This window comes from Crinia signifera, chromosome 4 (genome assembly GCF_055691185.1).
Source record: "Crinia signifera chromosome 4, ASM5569118v1, whole genome shotgun sequence".
NCBI classification, from domain to species: Eukaryota; Metazoa; Chordata; class Amphibia; order Anura; family Myobatrachidae; genus Crinia; species Crinia signifera.
The window spans coordinates 311,219,202-311,241,482 of NC_139220.1; the positions used below are offsets into that span (position 1 = coordinate 311,219,202).

The 22,281-nt window shown below is 48.4% G+C and overlaps 1 protein-coding gene across 1 annotated transcript; it reads left to right on the forward strand.

Annotated features, from left to right (window-relative positions):
- Nucleotides 1-15,353: 15,353 nt before the first annotated feature.
- LOC146073338 (uncharacterized) lies at nt 15,354-22,054 on the forward strand. The gene is made up of 4 exons (XM_083180514.1): nt 15,354-15,463; nt 18,411-18,755; nt 21,483-21,584; nt 22,026-22,054. The coding sequence occupies exons 1-4, from the start codon at nt 15,406-15,408 to the stop codon at nt 22,052-22,054; spliced, it is 534 nt and encodes a 177-aa protein (XP_083036640.1). The 5' UTR covers nt 15,354-15,405.
- The last annotated feature ends 227 nt before the right edge of the window (nt 22,055-22,281 follow it).

The following is a 22,281-nucleotide window of genomic DNA, read 5'->3' on the forward strand; positions in this document are numbered from 1 at the left end:
AGTAATTAATGATCAGGGTGATTGTCCTCAGGTGAACTGAACATCAAATTATTGTGCTACTTCCAATGAAAGTGTTTATTATAATAAATGTTGGTACTTGTGTAATATCTGAGCGCCCGTTTTTTTCATTGTATTGCATCGCATTACATCGCACTACTTAAGGCATGCAATGCAATGTAATGCAATGCAATGTGATTTTTCATTGTAAAGACCAGATTTTTAATTGTATAGTCACCCATGGGTGATTTCATACCCCCACTATCCAACTACGCATGGAGTTGACTTTATATAGTGTGGCGAGCGCAGCGAGCCACCGAGCCCGAAGTGTGACGAGGGCAGCGAGGGGAAGCAGAATACATGTAAAGTAATCTGCGTCCAATCGTGGGGCTCGCTGCGCTCGACACGCTATATAAAATCAACTCCATGCATAGTTGGATAGTGGGGGTATGAAATCACCCATGGGGTCTTTACAATGAAAAATTACATTGCATTGCATTGCATGCCTTAAGTAGTGGCATGCAATGAAAAAATCGGGCGCCTAGATAATACACAAGTACCCAAATGTCAAAAGTCATTAATTAGCCAATATGACAATAAAAGTATAAAAAAATACAACTCCAGGGTACGCACATTTGAAGTAGCAACACAATAGAGTCATAGTATATAACTTATAATTATGGTAAACAATTAGGATCCTAAAAACCCTTTAGGAGAAGATATGTACCGGCATATTGAACAAAGTGCACTACCTTAGCCACACCTCTCAACTGTCCCGTTTTTAGTAGGACAGTCCCTTCTTTTTTTTTTTGGGGGGGGGGGGGGGGGGACTGTCCCACTCGCAGGCAGGAATGTCCCATGGTGGGCGGGGCAGTTGGAAGACCCCTGTCTGTTTAGCAGAGCAGCGGTGAAAAGATATACAGCATACAGGAAGTGTTTCATAGACAGAAAGTACAGCTGCAACTAATAAAGACACACTTCTGCAGCTCTGCAGAATCCTGTAGTGATTTGGGGCAGAAAGCGCTGCTGAATTTAAAACATTTAAAACATAGACTGGCCGGATGCTGCTTGGCTGCTGCGGCTGCCTGGACCCCACTGCCTGGACGCCGCTGCTCAGACCCCACCACAGCAAGCCGGGAAGCCGGGTAAGTTCCTTTCACACCTGTATACCGGGCTAGTCCCAGGAGCAACCGTGCTGGCTGGCAGCGTTGAAATCCCGGCAAATTTTCCTGGGAATTTAGGCTGTGTGAAAGGGGTATTTTGTCAGTCCTGGGCCCCACAATTTCTGATGGCAGTTCTGCCTGGCGGTAAATGGGATGCCCACTTTGGTACATGGAACGCCGGTATCCTGACCGAAGGGATGCAGCTGTTTCCAAGTTTTACAATACAGCCACTCATGGCTACTAAGTAGCTTTTAAGTAGCCCTATGCTGGATCAGTTTTATTTATCACTTACAGGGTGAGATGTACTAAGCCTCGAAAAGTGATCAAATGGAGAGTGATATCCAACCATCCAATCAGCTCCCAACTGTAATTTTTCAAACCCTGCCTGTAACATGGCATTTAGGAGCTGGTGCGTTAATACTCTCCATTTTATCACTTTACAAGCTTAGTACATCTGACCCCTGAGTTCATCCAGCAACTTCCTTATTCTCCTATTCTTAAAGTTTGCTCCAAGATAGCAGTGTAATTACTGATGGTTATCTTCCCTGTAGTTAGGGGTATTTACGTCTAGCTACTCTACGTAGGACTTCACTCTTACAATCTGTCATTTACATTAAGATGACGAGGATCAGTAGCTGTATATTGCTCTATCTGACCTCAGACTGTGGAGCAGCTGCATCCTGAATCAGACGTAAATCAGACGTGCCCAACCCGGAATCATTCCTCCCAACATCAGCCCTGCTGCACTACGAAGCCTCCCTGGTGCTGGAAAGGGGGCATGACCTCATCTAAAGGGGGCGTGGCTTTGTTGGGATAACACTCCTGCAAACCGCACTTCCAACTGTCAACACTATGGGGACAGGGCCAGCGCTAGGTGAGTTGCTGGCCATAGTACAGTCGTTTCTAAATTGTAGTGGGCTAAAGGACCTTTCACACCCAGAGGGAGGAGCAATGCCGGGGGTTGCCTTTAGTAACCAGCAAAGCGGAGAGTGAGCCACCGTGCCCGAAGCGTGGTGAGCAATGCAAACCCGTGAAGGTCCGTTTGGGACCCTTCTTCCGACCTTGCTCCTCCTCTCTCCACCCCCTCTCCTCCCCTGTGATGTCCCTTAGCCCACTACAATTTAGACCTAACCTGCTGGCCATGCTTCCAGCCAATACATCTCTGTGAATAGACGATTTGCACATGTGCACAGCATCTGTTCACTGTTGCTACGCTAAGCAGTGAGTGACAGGGTGGGGTCTCCCAATTGCCCCCCCCCCTCCCCCTCACCGTAGGAAACTGCTGCCCATGGGTGGGACGGTCCCCTAAATAAATGGGATGGTCCCACAAAATCGTGACAGTTGGGAGACAAGCAGAATGGCTGGGAGGCTCTCAAAAAATAGGTGGCCCTCCCTGTCCCCTGGAAATGTGGGCAAGTTTCCTGATTTTCCTGAAGGCCCCCTGCACACACACAGACACACACACACTCTAATAACAAGTAAATGGTCCAAGGGGGAACCAATGATGTAATTTGTGCTGGACCGCACCATCGTAGCTGCCCCCCTACACACATACTGTACACACTATACAGTGCCTGTTTTTTTCACTGTCTAATAGGGGAGGAGCTATGTGATCATGGAACGAGGTCGCCCCCTCCCCCCCCCCTACCCCACACACACACACACATACACACACCAGCCGAAATGGCCACACTCTTAACTCCCTGCCATGCTGCATCTTCCGGAGGAAGAGCCAAAAAAGCAGGAAAGCGAGCAGTAAATTGAGCAGTATCTTCTGGGATATTCCTATAATCACAATGCTGCATTCGCTAATCTCTATCTCACACCACTGAACAGGATTCAGTGCCAGGTACCAATTCTTCATCACACATAGATTCAATTGGGTGGGCTGCTGAGCTGTGGTAACTGAAGAGCACCTCTCTGGAGGCTGAGTATGACTGAGGCCGCTTTGCGAACTGTGGATGCTGCCTCTGCTGAGGTACAGTATCACACACAAAATGGCCGAGATAGGGCGGGATATAATGGAGTCCGAGATCACCAGATCTTGGGCGTTTCTGCACCCGAATAGACTTTTTAGTTACAGTACACATGTAGTATCACAGCAGCAGCACTTGCTGTGGCAGAGACATGTCTACAGCAAAAAAGGTAACTGGAGCTGAGCACCACGACCCCCAATTTGTGTTATTTGGGGGCATCTTAGCACTCCATGTGCAACCCCCAGCTCCAACCCCTCACTGAATATATGCCTTGCGCACATCTATTCAGTGAACACCGGCATCCCCAAGCCCCACCCCCCACCCACCCATGGGACACTGTGACTCACAGGAGGGACAGCAGAACAGTCTCCAATTAGCAGGACTGTCCCGCTGTATCCAGGACAGTTGGGAGGTATGCAATACAGCCTGTATAGCCTTCTGCTATGTGAGAGCTGAATTTTGGGTGACCTTAAAAGCTAATCTGACAAACTTTAAATCACTGAACAAGGCTGTGGACACCCCTGCCCAAGGTGGGAAAAATATCTCCAGGGGATTGGGTCCTTACGTCATGGGGCAGAATGTAATGGGGGCGGGCTGTGTCCAGGGGCCCTGGAGCCACTGTTTATATGGAGGATTCCCAGTGGTGGTGTGTGATGGGGGGAAGGGGGGGGAGCGGCGCAGCAGAGGTACAGAGTCTCTGACAGCATTACAGAGACCCTGCGCCCCTCCAAAAACCGCCATAGAGAAAACACTCTAGAAGTACTTGTGCACTTCTACTCATCCTGGGCAACGAGCAAATACTCCCCCCTTGGCAACAAGCATGAAATCTCTTGAGCAATAAATGTGGAACCCCCTATGGCAATGAGCATGAAATACCCCTTGCCAACAAGCATGGAAACCCTGGCAACAAGATTGCAGGTAAGCGGCACTTATGTGTCTAACAATGCAATTAATTGCAGTTAATAACAAAAATGGAATGCGAATATTAAAAATTATAATCATTGCCCAGCACAAATATATGTATATATATATGTGTATGTATGGATTGTGAAAAGAAATCACATACAATGGATACGCCTTGGTCTTTATTTTCTAGCAGGTACACAGCATACCAGGTAATCAGCATAAGCAAGAATGGTTACAGCATTGCAGCATACAGGTGTCACAGCATAGTACAAACTCTTCAAAAAGCTCCAGTGGCCCCTACCGTAGCCCAGTCCCCCGGGCCTTTCACTTGGGCACCTATTCCACCATCAAGAGCAATAACCCTCTGCCTTGGAAACACTTTGATTAGGAAACCACAGGTGCTGCTAATCAGCCCGACTTTGATTTTGTTTCTGATGCTGCTCTAAAACCTGGACTGGATCTTTCACATGACTTTCATGAGTAAAGATGCTGTCCCTTCCACACTCCTCTCCCCTTAGCTTCAACCCCCCTGCTAACGCTAACAAATTTTCAGGCAAGCCTCATCCACCTCTAGTTGTGTCATCGCCATGTACACAGTCCTCCACCACTTTCCAGAGGTCGCCTTCTTCCTCATCCCTTAGCTTCACCAAAGGGTTGCTTGGAGGATTGGGACCTATAAACCTCCTGGAAAGGGCATCCACCTTGGAAAACAAGGCAATACCCACACAAAACACAAAGGAGGGCTTTCGTCCTTCTGGTTGCACATGGCCACAATTGATTAGGTTTCGACCGGGGGGGGCCTGGACCTAATGACCACGGGTCAGGAGGAACCGACTGACAAAGGACACAGGCCTTAAAGGCCCGAATGCTGTCCCCACAGGCGGAGGGGGCCTGATCATGATCCATGGGCCTAGTGCCCGAACCCTGGTGGTCTAGTGCTGGGACCAAGGGGCCCAGGTCTTTTGCCCACAGGCCAGGAGGGCCCAACTGTAAATGGCCCCAAGCCAAGAGTATTGTCCCCACAGGCCGAGATGGTCTGGACAAGTTCCACGGGCCAAGTGCCCGAACCCTGGTGGTCTAGGGAGGAATAAGGGGTGGGTGGCCCACGGCCTCCTACCATAAGTTGGGAGAGCCCCCTGTGAGGGAGCTTCACCAGCTCTTTTGCTTCCCACTCCCGGGAGGCATCTCCAGTCCGCTGCTTCTTTGTTCTTCTGCCAATGGCCTGTCCTGGCCAGCAGCGCTTCTTCCTCCTTTCTGGGAATCTTCAGTCTTGATCCTGACGTCCGGGGTCCCCCCCGGCAACCTTCTTTCTTCTCTCCTTCATTGACGAACTACTGTCCTTGTGGTGGGCTCTGGCTTTTCAAACCCCCACCGGGGTCTAACATAAGATGCCAGGGGAGGGGCGTCGGGCAGTGTGGCGAGTGTGGCTGCCTCCCATTGGTTGTCCCCTCAGGATTGGCTCCTGAATGGTGCAAAACTCAAAGCTCCAGTCCTCGGCAGCACGAATGACGCCAAGTATGGGAGGCAGCACCACCCCCGGACTGCTGATACCAGCACTGGCTGGAGCCGTGTCCTGATGGGGGCACAGCTGCAGCTTTGGTAGCTACACCCCTGTATATTACACAGGTACCTGTGACAGGGAAGGTGGCCCCTCAGCTCTGGGCCCCATAGCAGCTGCACTCTCTGCACCTATGGTAGTTACACCCCTGTATATAACACAGGTACCTGTGACAGGGAAGGTGGCCCCTCTCAGCTCTGGGCCCCAAAGCAGCTGCACTCCCTGCACCTATGGTAGCTACACCTCTGTATATAACACATGTAACTGTGACAGGGAAGGTGGCCCCTCTCAGTTCTGGGCCCCATAGCAGCTGCACTCCCTGCACCTATGGTAGCTACACCCCTGTATATAACACAGGTACCTGTGACAGGGAAGGTGGCCCCTCTCAGCTCTGAGCCCCATAGCAGCTGCACTCCCTGCACCTATGGTAGTTACACCCTGTATATAACACATGTAACTGTGACAGGGAAGGTGGCCCCTCTCAGCTCTGGGCTCCATAGCAGCTGCACCCCTGCACCTATGGTAGCTACACCCCTGTATATAACACAGGTACATGTGACAGGGAAGGTGGCCCCTCTCAGCTCTGCCCCCAAAGTAGCTGTATCCCCTACACCTATGGTAGCTACACCCCTGTATATAACACATGTAACTGTGACAGGGAAGGTGACCCCTCTCAGCTCTGGGCTCCATAGCAGCTGCACCCCTGCACCTATGGTAGCTACACCCCTGTATATAACACATGTAACTGTAACAGGGAAGGTGGCCCCTCTCAGCTGTGCCCCCATAGCAGCAGCACCCCCTGCACCTATGGCAGCTACACCCCTGTATATAACACATGTAACTGTGACAGGGAAGGTGGACCCTCTCAGCTCTGGGCCCCATAGCAGCTGCACTCCCTGCACCTATGGTAGCTACATCCTGTATATAACACATGTAACTGTGACAGGGAAGGTGGCCCCTCTCAGCTCTGGGCCCCATAGCAGCTGCACCCCCTGCACCTATGGTAGCTACACCCTGTATATAACACATGTAACTGTCACAGGGAAGGTGGCCCCTCTCAGCTCTGGGCCCCATAACAGCTGCACTCCCTGCACCTATGGCAGCTACACCCTGTATATAACACATGTAACTGTGACAGGGAAGGTGGCCCCTTCCAGCTCTGGGCCCCATAGCAGATGCACTCCCTGCACCTATGGTAGCTACACCCCTGTATATAACACATGTAACTGTGACAGGGAAGGTGGCCCCTCTCAGCTCTGGGCCCCATAGCAGCTGCACTCCCTGTACCTTTGGCAGCTACACCCTGTATATAACATATGTAACTATGACAGGGAAGGTGGCCCCTCTCAGCTCTGGCTCCATAGCAGCTGTACCCCCTGCACCTATGGCAGGTACAACCTGTATATAACACATGTAACTGTGACAGGGAAGGTGGCCCCTCTCAGCTCTGGCTCCATAGCAGCTGTACCCCCTGCACCTATGGCAGCTACACCCTGTATATAACACATGTAACTGTGACAGGGAAGGTGGCCCCTCTCAGCTCTGGCCCCATAGCAGATGCACTCCCTGCACCTATGGCAGCTACAACCTGTATATAACACATGTAACTGTGACAGGGAAGGTGGCCCCTCCCAGCTCTGGGCCCCATAGCAGATGCACTCCCTGCACCTATGGTAGCTACACCCCTGTATATAACACATGTAACTGTGACAGGGAAGGTGGCCACTCTCAGCTCTGGGCCCATAGCAGCAGCTGTACTCCCTGCACCTATGGTAGCTACACCCTGTATATAACACATGTAACTGTGACAGGGAAGGTGGCCCCTCTCAGCTCTGGGCCCCATAGCAGCTGGACCCCCTGCACCTATGGTAGCTACACCCCTGTATATAACACATGTAACTGTGACAGGGAAGGTGGCCCCTCTCAGCTCTGGGCTCCATAGCAGCTGCACCCCTGCACCTATGGTAGCTACACCCAGGGGCGAATTTAGGGGTCAGGCCGCCCCTAGGCACAACATTTTTTGCCGCCCCCCCCCCCCCCCTATTTAGCATATTCATTATTATGTTATACATACATATGTATTTTTACAAAAACAAATATTACAACCCATAGGATAACATATAATAGACAGCACACCTCAGCAATTTAATGTCCAATTAAAAAAAAATGTGAAAACACAGCTGAGTAAAATATGACAGAATATTCACTGGGGAATCACAGAAATATATATATATATATATATATATATATATATATCACAAGAAAAGTCCAATTAGCGCGCAAGTCCTAATCCTTTCAGTGGAATTCAAGTCAGTCCTTTAGCTTTGGGGGAGAAGGAGATAATTTCCCAGCACTTTAGGTCAGATGTACAACCGGCTGCTTCCTCTTAATTACCCTTGCGGGCACCTGGATTCTCAGGTAAACGGTATTTCTAGGAGAGGAAAGAGGAGCGCTCCAAATAGTGCTTTATCTTTTTATTTCAATCACAAAAATAAAATCATCCACAGGTACATTGTAAATGGTGTCACGTACCACAATAGACGGTTAGGCACAACCGCGGGTGATAAACAGCATGAACTGGGGCTGTCTCCGACAGCAAACAGATTGGCAAACGGGTGCTCTCACCACTCTCACATCCACCACGGAGTTCAGACCGACGCCAGGCCACGCCCCTACGCGTTTCGTCACGAGGACTTCGTCAGAGGGCTCTGACGAAGTCCTCGTGACGAAACGCGTAGGGGCGTGGCCTGGCGTCGGTCTGAACTCCGTGGTGGATGTGAGAGTGGTGAGAGCACCCGTTTGCCAATCTGTTTGCTGTCGGAGACAGCCCCAGTTCATGCTGTTTATCACCCGCGGTTGTGCCTAACCGTCTATTGTGGTACGTGACACCATTTACAATGTACCTGTGGATGATTTTATTTTTGTGATTGAAATAAAAAGATAAAGCACTATTTGGAGCGCTCCTCTTTCCTCTCCTAGAAATATATATATATATATATATATATATATATATATATATATATATATATATATATACAGAAGTACCAACACACTCGCCATTCCTAGGAATGGGGTGCAAACTGCACCCACATCCCAGGGTGGGGTGCGGTGGCCTGTGACCACACACTCTAGTAAATACAAACACAGGGGGCCCAGCACTCACTACAACAAACTAACTCACCTTAACATTCAAATAATCAATAAATAAATAATGGGGTTTTAGTTCATGAATTGATCAATGCATTTAAGCTTGCAGCCCATCGCCAAGGGACCCCATTTCACTGCAAGTCCTACACTAGCAACTGTTGTTCTTGAGAACCTGGCACCTGCTTACACATCATAGCTAAAATGAACATGTGTTTTTTTTTCTGGGTTAATGCTCAACTGCCAAGTAACATGGCTTTTATAAGGTGAGACAATCCCAAACACAGCACCTGAATTAGAATTAAAGGGGCAGCTGCCCCTTTAATTCTAATTCAGGTGCTGTGTTTGGGATTGTCTCACCTTATAAAAGCCATGTTACTTGGCAGTTGAGCATTAACCCAGAAAAAAAACACATGTTCATTTTAGCTATGATGTGTAAGCAGGTGCCAGGTTCTCAAGAACAACAGTTGCTAGTGTAGGACTTGCAGTGAAATGGGGTCCCTTGGCGATGGGCTGCAAGCTTAAATGCATTGATCAATTCATGAACTAAAACCCCATTATTTATTTATTGATTATTTGAATGTTAAGGTGAGTTAGTTTGTTGTAGTGAGTGCTGGGCCCCCTGTGTTTGTATATATATATATATATATATATATATATATATATATATATACACACACATATATATTTATATATATACACATATATATACACACATTATACATCTAATGTACAGGTGAGCAGTTACCTGGAGGAGGCCAGCTTTCCAGAAACACTAGGGTTAATGATCTTGGTGCTGACTCTCACCCACATCGGAGCTGTGAGCAAGGGGGTGAGACTGCGCCCGCTGGCCTGAGAGGAGTGGGGCCACTAGGGGGAGGACAGTGGGGGGTTACAGACTGCCGCCGTGGAGGAGCTTGTTGAAGAGAAAGAATGCAGCATGCAGCAGTGGGCGGGAGGAGGTGAGGATGGGTGCCGGGTAGTGTCTCAGCTCAGGCTGTAAGCCAGTGAGTGGAGCCATACTGGGATGACGCCGCCGCGGAGGGACTGCAGTCCTTCCTGTGTGACTCTGACCCGGCACCGCAGCTGTCATCAGGCCGGGGAGGAGTGTGCTGTGGGGAAGGGGTAGGAAGACTGCAGCGTGCAGCCATGGGCGGGAGGAGGTGAGGATGGGCGCCGGTCCGGATAGTGTATCAGCTCAGGCTGTGAGCCGATTGGAGACTTGCTGGGATGACACCGCCACAGCGGGACTGCAGTCCTGCTTCCTGTGTGACTCTGAGCGGGCAGCGTCACTCGTCACTCACCGCTGCCTGCTCCACTCGGCCATCCGATCCCAGTGCTGCCACCTCAGTGTAACTCACAGGCAGCCTGGCTGCCTGCTGCCGCCCATAGAACATGCCGCCCCTAGACCCGTGCCTCACGGGCCTAGTGGTAAATCCGGGCCTGGCTACACCCCTGTATATAACACAGGTACCTGTGACAGGGAAGGTGGCCCCTCTCAGGTCTGCCCCCATAGCAGCTGTATCCCCTACACCTATGGTAGCTACACCCCTGTATATAACACATGCAACTGTGACAGGGAAGGTGGCCCCTCTCAGCTCTGGCCCCCATAGTAGCTGCACCCTCTGCACCTATGGTAGTTACACCCTGTATATAACACATGTAACTGTAACAGGGAAGGTGGCTTCTCTCAGCTCTGGCCCCATAACAGCTGCACACCCTGCACCTATGGTAGCTACACCCCTGTATATAACACATGTAATTGTGACAGGGAAGGTGGCCCCTCTCAGCTCTGGACCCCATAGCAGCTGCACCCCCTGCACCTATGGTAGTTACACCCTGTATATAACACATGTAACTGTAACAGGGAAGGTGGCTTCTCTCAGCTCTGGCCCCATAACAGCTGCACACCCTGCACCTATGGTAGCTACACCCCTGTATATAACACATGTAACTGTGACAGGGAAGGTGGCCCCTCCCAGCTCTGGGCCCCATAGCAGCTGCACCCCCTGCACCTATGGTAGCTACAGCCTGTATATAACACATGTAACTGTGACAGGGAAGGTGGCCCCTCTCAGCTCTGGGCCCCCTTAGCAGCTGCACTCCCTGCACCTATGGTAGTTACACCCCTGTATATAACACATGTAACTGTGACAGGGAAGGTGGCCACTCTCAGCTCTGGGCCCATAGCAGCAGCTGTACTCCCTGCACCTATGGTAGCTACACCCTGTATATAACACATGTAACTGTGACAGGGAAGGTGGCCCCTCTCAGCTCTGGGCCCCATAGCAGCTGGACCCCCTGCACCTATGGTAGCTACACCCCTGTATATAACACATGTAACTGTGACAGGGAAGGTGGCCCCTCTCAGCTCTGGGCTCCATAGCAGCTGCACCCCTGCACCTATGGTAGCTACACCCAGGGGCGAATTTAGGGGTCAGGCCGCCCCTAGGCACAACATTTTTTGCCGCCCCCCCCCCCCCCCTATTTAGCATATTCATTATTATGTTATACATACATATGTATTTTTACAAAAACAAATATTACAACCCATAGGATAACATATAATAGACAGCACACCTCAGCAATTTAATGTCCAATTAAAAAAAAATGTGAAAACACAGCTGAGTAAAATATGACAGAATATTCACTGGGGAATCACAGAAATATATATATATATATATATATATATATCACAAGAAAAGTCCAATTAGCGCGCAAGTCCTAATCCTTTCAGTGGAATTCAAGTCAGTCCTTTAGCTTTGGGGGAGAAGGAGATAATTTCCCAGCACTTTAGGTCAGATGTACAACCGGCTGCTTCCTCTTAATTACCCTTGCGGGCACCTGGATTCTCAGGTAAACGGTATTTCTAGGAGAGGAAAGAGGAGCGCTCCAAATAGTGCTTTATCTTTTTATTTCAATCACAAAAATAAAATCATCCACAGGTACATTGTAAATGGTGTCACGTACCACAATAGACGGTTAGGCACAACCGCGGGTGATAAACAGCATGAACTGGGGCTGTCTCCGACAGCAAACAGATTGGCAAACGGGTGCTCTCACCACTCTCACATCCACCACGGAGTTCAGACCGACGCCAGGCCACGTCCCTACGCGTTTCGTCACGAGGACTTCGTCAGAGGGCTCTGACGAAGTCCTCGTGACGAAACGCGTAGGGGCGTGGCCTGGCGTCGGTCTGAACTCCGTGGTGGATGTGAGAGTGGTGAGAGCACCCGTTTGCCAATCTGTTTGCTGTCGGAGACAGCCCCAGTTCATGCTGTTTATCACCCGCGGTTGTGCCTAACCGTCTATTGTGGTACGTGACACCATTTACAATGTACCTGTGGATGATTTTATTTTTGTGATTGAAATAAAAAGATAAAGCACTATTTGGAGCGCTCCTCTTTCCTCTCCTAGAAATATATATATATATATATATATATATATATATATATATATATATATATACAGAAGTACCAACACACTCGCCATTCCTAGGAATGGGGTGCAAACTGCACCCACATCCCAGGGTGGGGTGCGGTGGCCTGTGACCACACACTCTAGTAAATACAAACACAGGGGGCCCAGCACTCACTACAACAAACTAACTCACCTTAACATTCAAATAATCAATAAATAAATAATGGGGTTTTAGTTCATGAATTGATCAATGCATTTAAGCTTGCAGCCCATCGCCAAGGGACCCCATTTCACTGCAAGTCCTACACTAGCAACTGTTGTTCTTGAGAACCTGGCACCTGCTTACACATCATAGCTAAAATGAACATGTGTTTTTTTTTCTGGGTTAATGCTCAACTGCCAAGTAACATGGCTTTTATAAGGTGAGACAATCCCAAACACAGCACCTGAATTAGAATTAAAGGGGCAGCTGCCCCTTTAATTCTAATTCAGGTGCTGTGTTTGGGATTGTCTCACCTTATAAAAGCCATGTTACTTGGCAGTTGAGCATTAACCCAGAAAAAAAACACATGTTCATTTTAGCTATGATGTGTAAGCAGGTGCCAGGTTCTCAAGAACAACAGTTGCTAGTGTAGGACTTGCAGTGAAATGGGGTCCCTTGGCGATGGGCTGCAAGCTTAAATGCATTGATCAATTCATGAACTAAAACCCCATTATTTATTTATTGATTATTTGAATGTTAAGGTGAGTTAGTTTGTTGTAGTGAGTGCTGGGCCCCTTGTGTTTGTATATATATATATATATATATATATATATATATATATACACACACATATATATTTATATATATACACATATATATACACACATTATACATCTAATGTACAGGTGAGCAGTTACCTGGAGGAGGCCAGCTTTCCAGAAACACTAGGGTTAATGATCTTGGTGCTGACTCTCACCCACATCGGAGCTGTGAGCAAGGGGGTGAGACTGCGCCCGCTGGCCTGAGAGGAGTGGGGCCACTAGGGGGAGGACAGTGGGGGGTTACAGACTGCCGCCGTGGAGGAGCTTGTTGAAGAGAAAGAATGCAGCATGCAGCAGTGGGCGGGAGGAGGTGAGGATGGGTGCCGGGTAGTGTCTCAGCTCAGGCTGTAAGCCAGTGAGTGGAGCCATACTGGGATGACGCCGCCGCGGAGGGACTGCAGTCCTTCCTGTGTGACTCTGACCCGGCACCGCAGCTGTCATCAGGCCGGGGAGGAGTGTGCTGTGGGGAAGGGGTAGGAAGACTGCAGCGTGCAGCCATGGGCGGGAGGAGGTGAGGATGGGCGCCGGTCCGGATAGTGTATCAGCTCAGGCTGTGAGCCGATTGGAGACTTGCTGGGATGACACCGCCACAGCGGGACTGCAGTCCTGCTTCCTGTGTGACTCTGAGCGGGCAGCGTCACTCGTCACTCACCGCTGCCTGCTCCACTCGGCCATCCGATCCCAGTGCTGCCACCTCAGTGTAACTCACAGGCAGCCTGGCTGCCTGCTGCCGCCCATAGAACATGCCGCCCCTAGACCCGTGCCTCACGGGCCTAGTGGTAAATCCGGGCCTGGCTACACCCCTGTATATAACACAGGTACCTGTGACAGGGAAGGTGGCCCCTCTCAGGTCTGCCCCCATAGCAGCTGTATCCCCTACACCTATGGTAGCTACACCCCTGTATATAACACATGCAACTGTGACAGGGAAGGTGGCCCCTCTCAGCTCTGGCCCCCATAGTAGCTGCACCCTCTGCACCTATGGTAGTTACACCCTGTATATAACACATGTAACTGTAACAGGGAAGGTGGCTTCTCTCAGCTCTGGCCCCATAACAGCTGCACACCCTGCACCTATGGTAGCTACACCCCTGTATATAACACATGTAATTGTGACAGGGAAGGTGGCCCCTCTCAGCTCTGGACCCCATAGCAGCTGCACCCCCTGCACCTATGGTAGTTACACCCTGTATATAACACATGTAACTGTAACAGGGAAGGTGGCTTCTCTCAGCTCTGGCCCCATAACAGCTGCACACCCTGCACCTATGGTAGCTACACCCCTGTATATAACACATGTAACTGTGACAGGGAAGGTGGCCCCTCCCAGCTCTGGGCCCCATAGCAGCTGCACCCCCTGCACCTATGGTAGCTACAGCCTGTATATAACACATGTAACTGTGACAGGGAAGGTGGCCCCTCTCAGCTCTGGGCCCCCTTAGCAGCTGCACTCCCTGCACCTATGGTAGTTACACCCCTGTATATAACACATGTAACTGTGACAGGGAAGGTGGCCCCTCTCAGCTCTGGCCCCATAGCAGCTGCACCCCCTACACCTATGGTAGCTACACCCCTGTATATAACACATGTAACTGTGACAGGGAAGGTGGCCCCTCTCAGCTCTGGGCCCCATAGCAGCTGCACTCCCTGCACCTATGGCAGCTACACCCCTGTATATAACACATGTAACTGTGACAGGGAAGGTAGCCTCTCTCAGCTCTGGGCCCCATAGCAGCTGCACCCCCTGCACCTATGGTAGCTACACCCCTGTATATAACACATGTAACTGTGACAGGGAAGGTGGCCCCTCTCAGCTCTGGGCCCCATAGCAGCTGCACTCCCTGTACCTATGGTAGCTACACCCCTGTATATAACACATGTAACTGTGACAGGGAAGGTGGCCCCTCTCAGCTCTGGGCCCCATAGCAGCTGGACCCCCTGCACCTATGGTAGCTGCACCTATTCTCTGGGCAATACTATTTGCATTATTATACTGCTTAATCATCAGTCTGCCAAGTTATATGAATGATACAGAGAATTCACATAAAGTAATAATTGACTGACTTGGTTAACATTCACATAACAGGAAAGTTAGATTGACGTTAGCAGCCGGTACAGTACTGTAGGTGATTGCGTATTAAAGTCGTAAATTGGGCAAGCTTCAGTGTTTTTATTCCTGGTCAGTAAACAAATTATCTATGTTTGTATTGATGTTTTCCGTCATGAATAAATGAAGGAGGATCATGTTCTTCCCAGGACCTTGAGATCAGTCAACATCTTATTATGACATCATATGTAAATGTACTTATAGACTGTCGTGTGTAATGATGCTATTATCTTATGCCAATCCCGGCCCTCCCCCTTTATATAAAGGGCAGATTTCTCTTCTATATTTCACATTGTGAGAACATTTCTGCAACCCCAAGATCACCAAGTCATGGATATGAGAGCCCTGGTTCTCTGTGCACTGGCCGGGATTGGGATATCGACAGCGGGTAAGTGGTTAATATTTCACCTTTTTAGACAAGGAAACGGGAGTAACCCCCTTTACACCAAAATGCCGGGATTTTGGACCCAGCTTCAACCCGGGGGAGACCCTGCGTTTGTTGTCTTTTACACCGGTGTACTCCCAGGCAGAGGCGGTTCCTGAGTCGGTACTTGGAGATGACAGCATCTCCGAGCACCAGGAAATCCGCCAGCCGGGACCCCCGCAACATCATAGCTGCACTTGGGGGCAAGCCCAGCACCAAGGTAAGCTGCTGGGCTGCCCCCAGCCTCCATGCACCCCCTAGCCCCCGAGGTGAATGGATACCACACACTGGCATCCATTCACTTCCTCCCTGCCTCCGCACAGTACAGCAGACAGCAGCGGAGGTTGTGTGTGGAGGGCACTGCGGTCCAGAGGTTGGGCTTCTCCCATTGCTTTAAATGGGATCTGGGTCGGATGACCCAGCTTACCCATTTACATTGCCCTTTACCCAGGTCCTGCCCGTGTAGTGCCCTGGGTAGAAGTCCTGTGTAAAAGGTTAACCCCTTTTACACCGCCGGTGACCCGGTTCCAGCAGTCTCTAAAGTAAGGTGTGATGTTCACTCCTCATTCGTTGGATAGATGTTTCTCCACAGGTAAGTGCTCACATAAGAAGCAAGAAAATAAGAATAACAGATAAGTCAACAATCCATTGGATAATCAGCAATCAATGAGACATTCCTTCACACTGACCTGTATCACAGGCGCAATATGCCCGTAAAGGTATCTTTATTACACCGAATCACAGGCCCAATATGCCCGTAAAGGTATCTTTTTTCCACCGAAAGCTGCAATTCCCATGAAGTGGCCTATTTTCACCAAAAGGTTTCTTTGCTCCCAGGTCCTCGGACCAACAGTGATAAAACTCCACTCCAGACTTGTTCACAGATAATGAAGCAATTATTTTAATCCAAAGTCCATTCAGCATACAAGACAATAAAAATTTGATTAAAAAAAATAAAAAGGAACAAGCTCCCAGCAACCACTTCACCTCTACCACCTCCGCTCACCCTGGGTCTGGAGAGAAAGTGGATGTCCAAAGATGGAAAAATAAGGGACATGGGGGATCCGTCATTATTTTTTTATCAAGTTTTAATTGTATTGTATGCCGAATGGATTTTGGATTAAAATAATTGCTTCATTATCTGTCTGGAGTGGCGTTTTATCACTGTTGGTCCGAGGACCTGGGAGCAAAGAAACCTTTTGGTGAAAATAGGGCACCATTATAAGGTGTGCACACACTTCATGGAAATTGGAGCTTTCGGTGGAAAAAAGATATATTGAGCCTGTGATACAGGTCAGTGTAAAGGAATATCTCATTGATTTCTGATTATCCACTGGATTGTTGACTTATCAGTTATTCTTATTTTCTTGCTTCTTATGTGAGCACTTACCTGTGGAGAAACATCTATCCAACGAATGAGGAGTGAACATCACACCTTACTTTAGAGACCGCGCATCATTGTCCACCTCTGTTGTGTTTTGTTTGTACTTGGATGTGGGGTTGGTATCCCAGGGTGGTACACGGTGCAGAAGTCAGGTTTGGTGCGGTTATACCTTTATTAAAAAACATTTTGTACTTCTGTTCTACTTGTCTACATATACTGTAGTAATATTCAACCAATATAAAAGATTATATGGATAGTGGATAGAGGTTGGCAACTACTGTAGCAACTGATGGTGATAAATGTATGTAAAACATATTACTTAGACAGTAAGGATGGGCCCCCTTCAGCTCTGGGCCCCATAGCAGCGGCACCGCTTGTACCTATGGTAGTTACGCCCTTGCAGATATCAGATATATGATGAATTATTGCTTGTGACATTTTATTTTAACGTTTTTTGGTTATATTATATTTTATTGTGTTATTACTGCTGGGTGGTACTTCTTAAACTTTAGCGCACTCTAATCATTCTCCACTGTACTTCCCCTTGCCCCTCACTAACAGGATGGGCATATTAGAGGTGTCCCTTTCCCATCTAGCCAAATACCGAGACCAATATTCTGGTTTACTAAACATCTAAAAAAATCTGATTTTTCTGGGGTCAGATGCAATAAAATCGGTATACAAATGTATAAAAAAAATGCAAATTTAATAAACATAAAAATAGAAAACAAAATAGATAAAAGGCTACGGATAGCAAATATTACTTATGTTAGTTTGGCAGGAGGCTAGAATCACCCAACGTGTTTCGTCTGCTGACTTCTTCCCCCTGAAGTCACCAAACGAAAGTCGTTGAGTGATCCTAGCTGAACAAATCAAAAATGTATGCTAAAACTTGGGTTGGTGCATTGACAAAATAGTTCTAGAGTATTATACAAGGCTTTATATGAAGAGTTAGATAGGGAGGTCCTTAGTGCTGCCTTTCTCACACTGAGTGGGACGTACCGACCTCTCGCGGTACATCCGCCTGCAAGTCGCGCAGATACTAATCTCGTATGTACTTACATATGTGACTAGTAACATAAATGGCAGCTATCCTGATTATGATCAGCCTTGGTTACTGGACTTGAGGGTTCGTGACTTGGAAGCCCATCTGTGCATGTGCAGAGTGAGGTGCTGGGAGGGATTCGATCTCTGACAGCACAATGTGATAAGAAGCCCATAAGCTCCTATACGGTATCAATAAAAACTGGCATTACCAGTGGTGTAACCATGGAACTGCAGGCCAAGCAGTGGCTTGGGGGAGCTGGCACCGTGGAGGTGCATGGTCTCTGCAGATTCTAATGGGTCTGGCCATCCTTATGGAATCTGCTTAAGCTGTCCCTCCCATTGTCAACCTAATGCTTGTGTCGACCTTCCGACTCTGTCAATCTTAGCCATGTCGACCTATTTCATGTGTCAACCAAAGTTCTAAGTAACATACCGTACAAGTTCACTGATCTAATAACCCTGTACTTTATATCTCCTTAGCACTGGAAGGACCACAGAACAGTCTGCGGCCTTCCCACCTTTATACCACAAAGTTTGCTCCGTTTAATGCACGACAGAAAAAGAACCAATACAACCCAAGTGGAGAATGGGGGGACATGCTTATTTTCGAGGAAAGAAACGTGGCCACGGCGGAGCACGGAAAATACCGAGCTAAGAGAATGATATTTTTGAATACAGACGGTGGTTCTGGGGACATGTTTACAACCCCAGAATGGACTACAGAAGGATCCGGATTTCCAGAAGGATCTGGGGACACAACTCTATTACCAACACAAACCTCTGTCTCTGAAACAAAACCTACTCCAACTTCTGCAATCCAACCAAGTAAGTGGCAGGTAACTTATCTCTGTATGGGAAGCGGTCATCTATTAGAATGAACTTAGGTCTACAGTCATTAGGTCGACCCCACTAGGTCGACTGGCAGGAAGGTCGACCTGACTTAAGGTCGACATGGGCCAAGGTCGACATGACTTAAGGTCGAATTTGCATAAAGGTCGACATGAGGAAGGTCGACTGGTCATAAGGTCGACATGGGTTTTTCACTGTTTTTTGAGCCGACATGTGCCGACAGGCGGTATTTCATGCACTACCATCCACTAGGGCGTGGTGGGAGAATAAAATAGTGTGCCGAGCGCAGCGAGGCACCGTGCCCGAAGCATGGCGAGCGAAGCGAGGGTTTGATTCTAATTGCCAAATGTGTCCATGTCGACTGTGTCGACATTCGGATTAAAAAGTGAAAAACCCATGTCGACATTATGACCAGTCGACCTTCCTCATGTCGACCTTTATGCAAATTCGACCTTAAGTCGTGTCGACCTTGGCCCATGTCGACCTTAAGTCAGGTCGACCTTCCTGCCAGTCGACCTAGTGGGGTCGACTTAATGACTGTAGACCTAAGTTCATTCTGACAGATGTACCGATTCCCTCTGTATACCCTAAGAGAACAGAACTCGGCCAAATTTGCATCCCAGAAAGATGTGTAAATAGCACTTGATTATTAATCTTAATAATACATTTTAATTATAAGGTACTGTAGCACAAGTGGCTGGCAGCGCTGTACAGAGGGCACACATTAGAACAATACAGAGCACACAGAACTAAAATGACAGTAACTGAAAAACTACAACAGAGCACAGGTAACATTCAGCAGCACAGTTTTCAGTACACAATACAGCTGGGATGTAGAGAAGCAAAGGAGTTGTCTGCATACTACCAGGGGTGGCTGCTGTTGGAACAGATGATGAGAAAAGAGATGCGTGTATAGATGGTTGCTGAGTAGCAGAGAGCTAAAGTATAAAAGAAATACAAGAGAAGAAGGCTGTGCAAACAGGAGGGAGGAGGACCCTGCTCCAAAGAGCTTACAATCTACAGGGAGGGGGAGACAGACAGGTGACATGGGGTGCATGTAGGAGGACATTCTATGCATCTACTGATGGGGGAGAGCGGGTACTTTTTTTGTCAGAGCCTGAGTCAGATGGAGGAGCCTGGGTTCTACTATCCCCTCCCTCATGGTAAAGAGCCGGGCAGTGGGGAGGGAGAGGACAGACTGCCACCGCAGCACAGCCTCTCTCCCCAGCTCATCACATGCTACTGAGTGCTATGTGCTGAGCTGAGGGGAGAGAGAGGCAGCTACAGCCTGTCGTCTCTCTTCCTGTGCGGGTGTGTGATCACAACCGCACAACCACCATGAAGAAAGTGAGGTGCAAAAAGTCATGGAAAGCCAAAGTACCAGCTACAGTCTATGAGTAGTTAGAAAGCAATCCTGTCCCCTCTCAGTACAAAATAATATAAGACGGATCAGTCCCAAATGATGGACTTTAAGTGGTGTCTCCTTACCGAGGTATCACACCAGAATCATCTCATGATGGGTAAAACACCTCTCTCAAGACCTTTGCTCAATTAGGTCAACAGTCAAAAGGTCAATAGTCAACATGGACACCGTCAAAGTGTACCACATGCTCTGGCCATGCTTTCATTCTGTCGACCTTGACTGCTGACCTTGCCATTGTCAACCTAATGCTCCTGACAACCTTCCAACCTGGTTAACCTTTGCCATGTTGACTTATTTCATGTGTTGACCTATGCCCGGTCAATGGTAAGTTTACTAAGATGAGAGTTCTACTGAAGATGGGATTTGCCCATAGCAACCAATTACCAGCGCTAAATGAATTAGTGGCCCCATTACCCATTTAGTGTCTCCGGCCACTCATCCTCACCACTGTGAATGGGGTTTCCCATAGGTGTGAGGCCTGCCACACTTTGAGTTTTCAGCAGAGCTTAATTGGATAGCAAAGCAGGAGGCCGAGTGACTGTGTTGGACAATGGGACGGTTGGTGGACTTCTCAAGGTCTTGGTGAGGCTGTGCACACTCAGCTATAAGATAGTCAATATAATAGATACCTACAGTATTTATCTGTTCAACTAACACCACTTCATGTCCCAGCAAGCTGGTGTACTGGGGAGAAGGAGGGATCAGGGGCTTTGGACGAAGGTGGCAGGGGTGGCAACCCAGCAGTCCACTCACCACAGCCCCTATAGTTCCATCCTTGCCATAGTTGTAGGCCTGCACACTTTCATATTGGCAAAGGTCTTTTAGCCTTGAATATTGTGCCCAACCACAACCTGCAGGCAGTGTTGGACTGGTCTTCGGTGGGCTCCTCTGCCTGGGGGGGGGAGCACCTTCATTTATATGGTTAAGGTTCCAGACTGTGGACATGAATTATACACAATATACATGTTATATTACACTGCACAGGACTATGGTGTATCTTCTGTAGTGCATTGCTGTTATAAGTCCGGTACATTAGCATGCATGCTCTAACAATATTTATTTTACTATACTATTTATGCTCTTTAGTGGTTAGCCAAACTTTTGTGGCAGCTGGCCACACCCTGTCTGGAGACTGGCCACACCCCTAAAGTGGGCCCCTATAACTTCATCTCCCGGTGGGACCTTCATGCCCCAGAACGTTAATGCCTGCAGCTAATGCTTTCTTGAATCCTTCCCTGTGAAGTCAAATACTGTATATAATGTTATTATCTCTTCCGCAGTACAATGCCAGAATGGTGGCACCTACGATGGAATAAAATGTATCTGTAAACTTGATTTCTCTGGAGCCAGGTGTGAGACCATAAATGACAGAATAGAAATTGGTAAGTATTATATGTGACATTAGCATGTAATGAGGATGGTTACATCCGCACTGCAGGTTCACCTGTGAGCAGGGGTTAAAGTGAGGGGGAACAGGGTGGATCTGAGTTCCACCACCTCTAATGGTGAGATGGAACATTTTAACCTCCACATTGGCCCTGCACATTAATTCTCACAGAAAAGCATTGTAGTTTGCAGGGGGGATGCCAAAAACCCTACCACTGGCCCTGTCTCTGCCTTATGGGGGATGGGAGGGGGTGTAATTAGGTGGCATCGAGAAATGAGTTCCCCCACCTCTGCATGACCACTTTATGCCCTGCCTGTGAGCAAGAAAGAAAGAGCAGGGGGCAGTACATCTTTCTAAGATGCCCTGTATCTATCTCAAACATTCCCAACCTCGTCCCCTAATGCACGCTAACAGTCCATGTTTTCATGATATCCAGGCTTCAGCACAGATGGTAAATCAAAATAACTCGGGCACTTGTAAGTCTGTGCTTAGCCGTGGATGACATCTATCATTTGCATAATATACAATTATACAGAGCAGCTGATTTGTAGCCACGGGCCATGTGTCCTCTGACTCACTTCTCCTCCCTTATCACTGCTTCATACATCTACCCCACAGTACCAACCAATCAGCTTCTAACTGTTATTTTACCGTCTCTGCTTGCATGCCTACGGGATGTTCTGTCTGCCCTG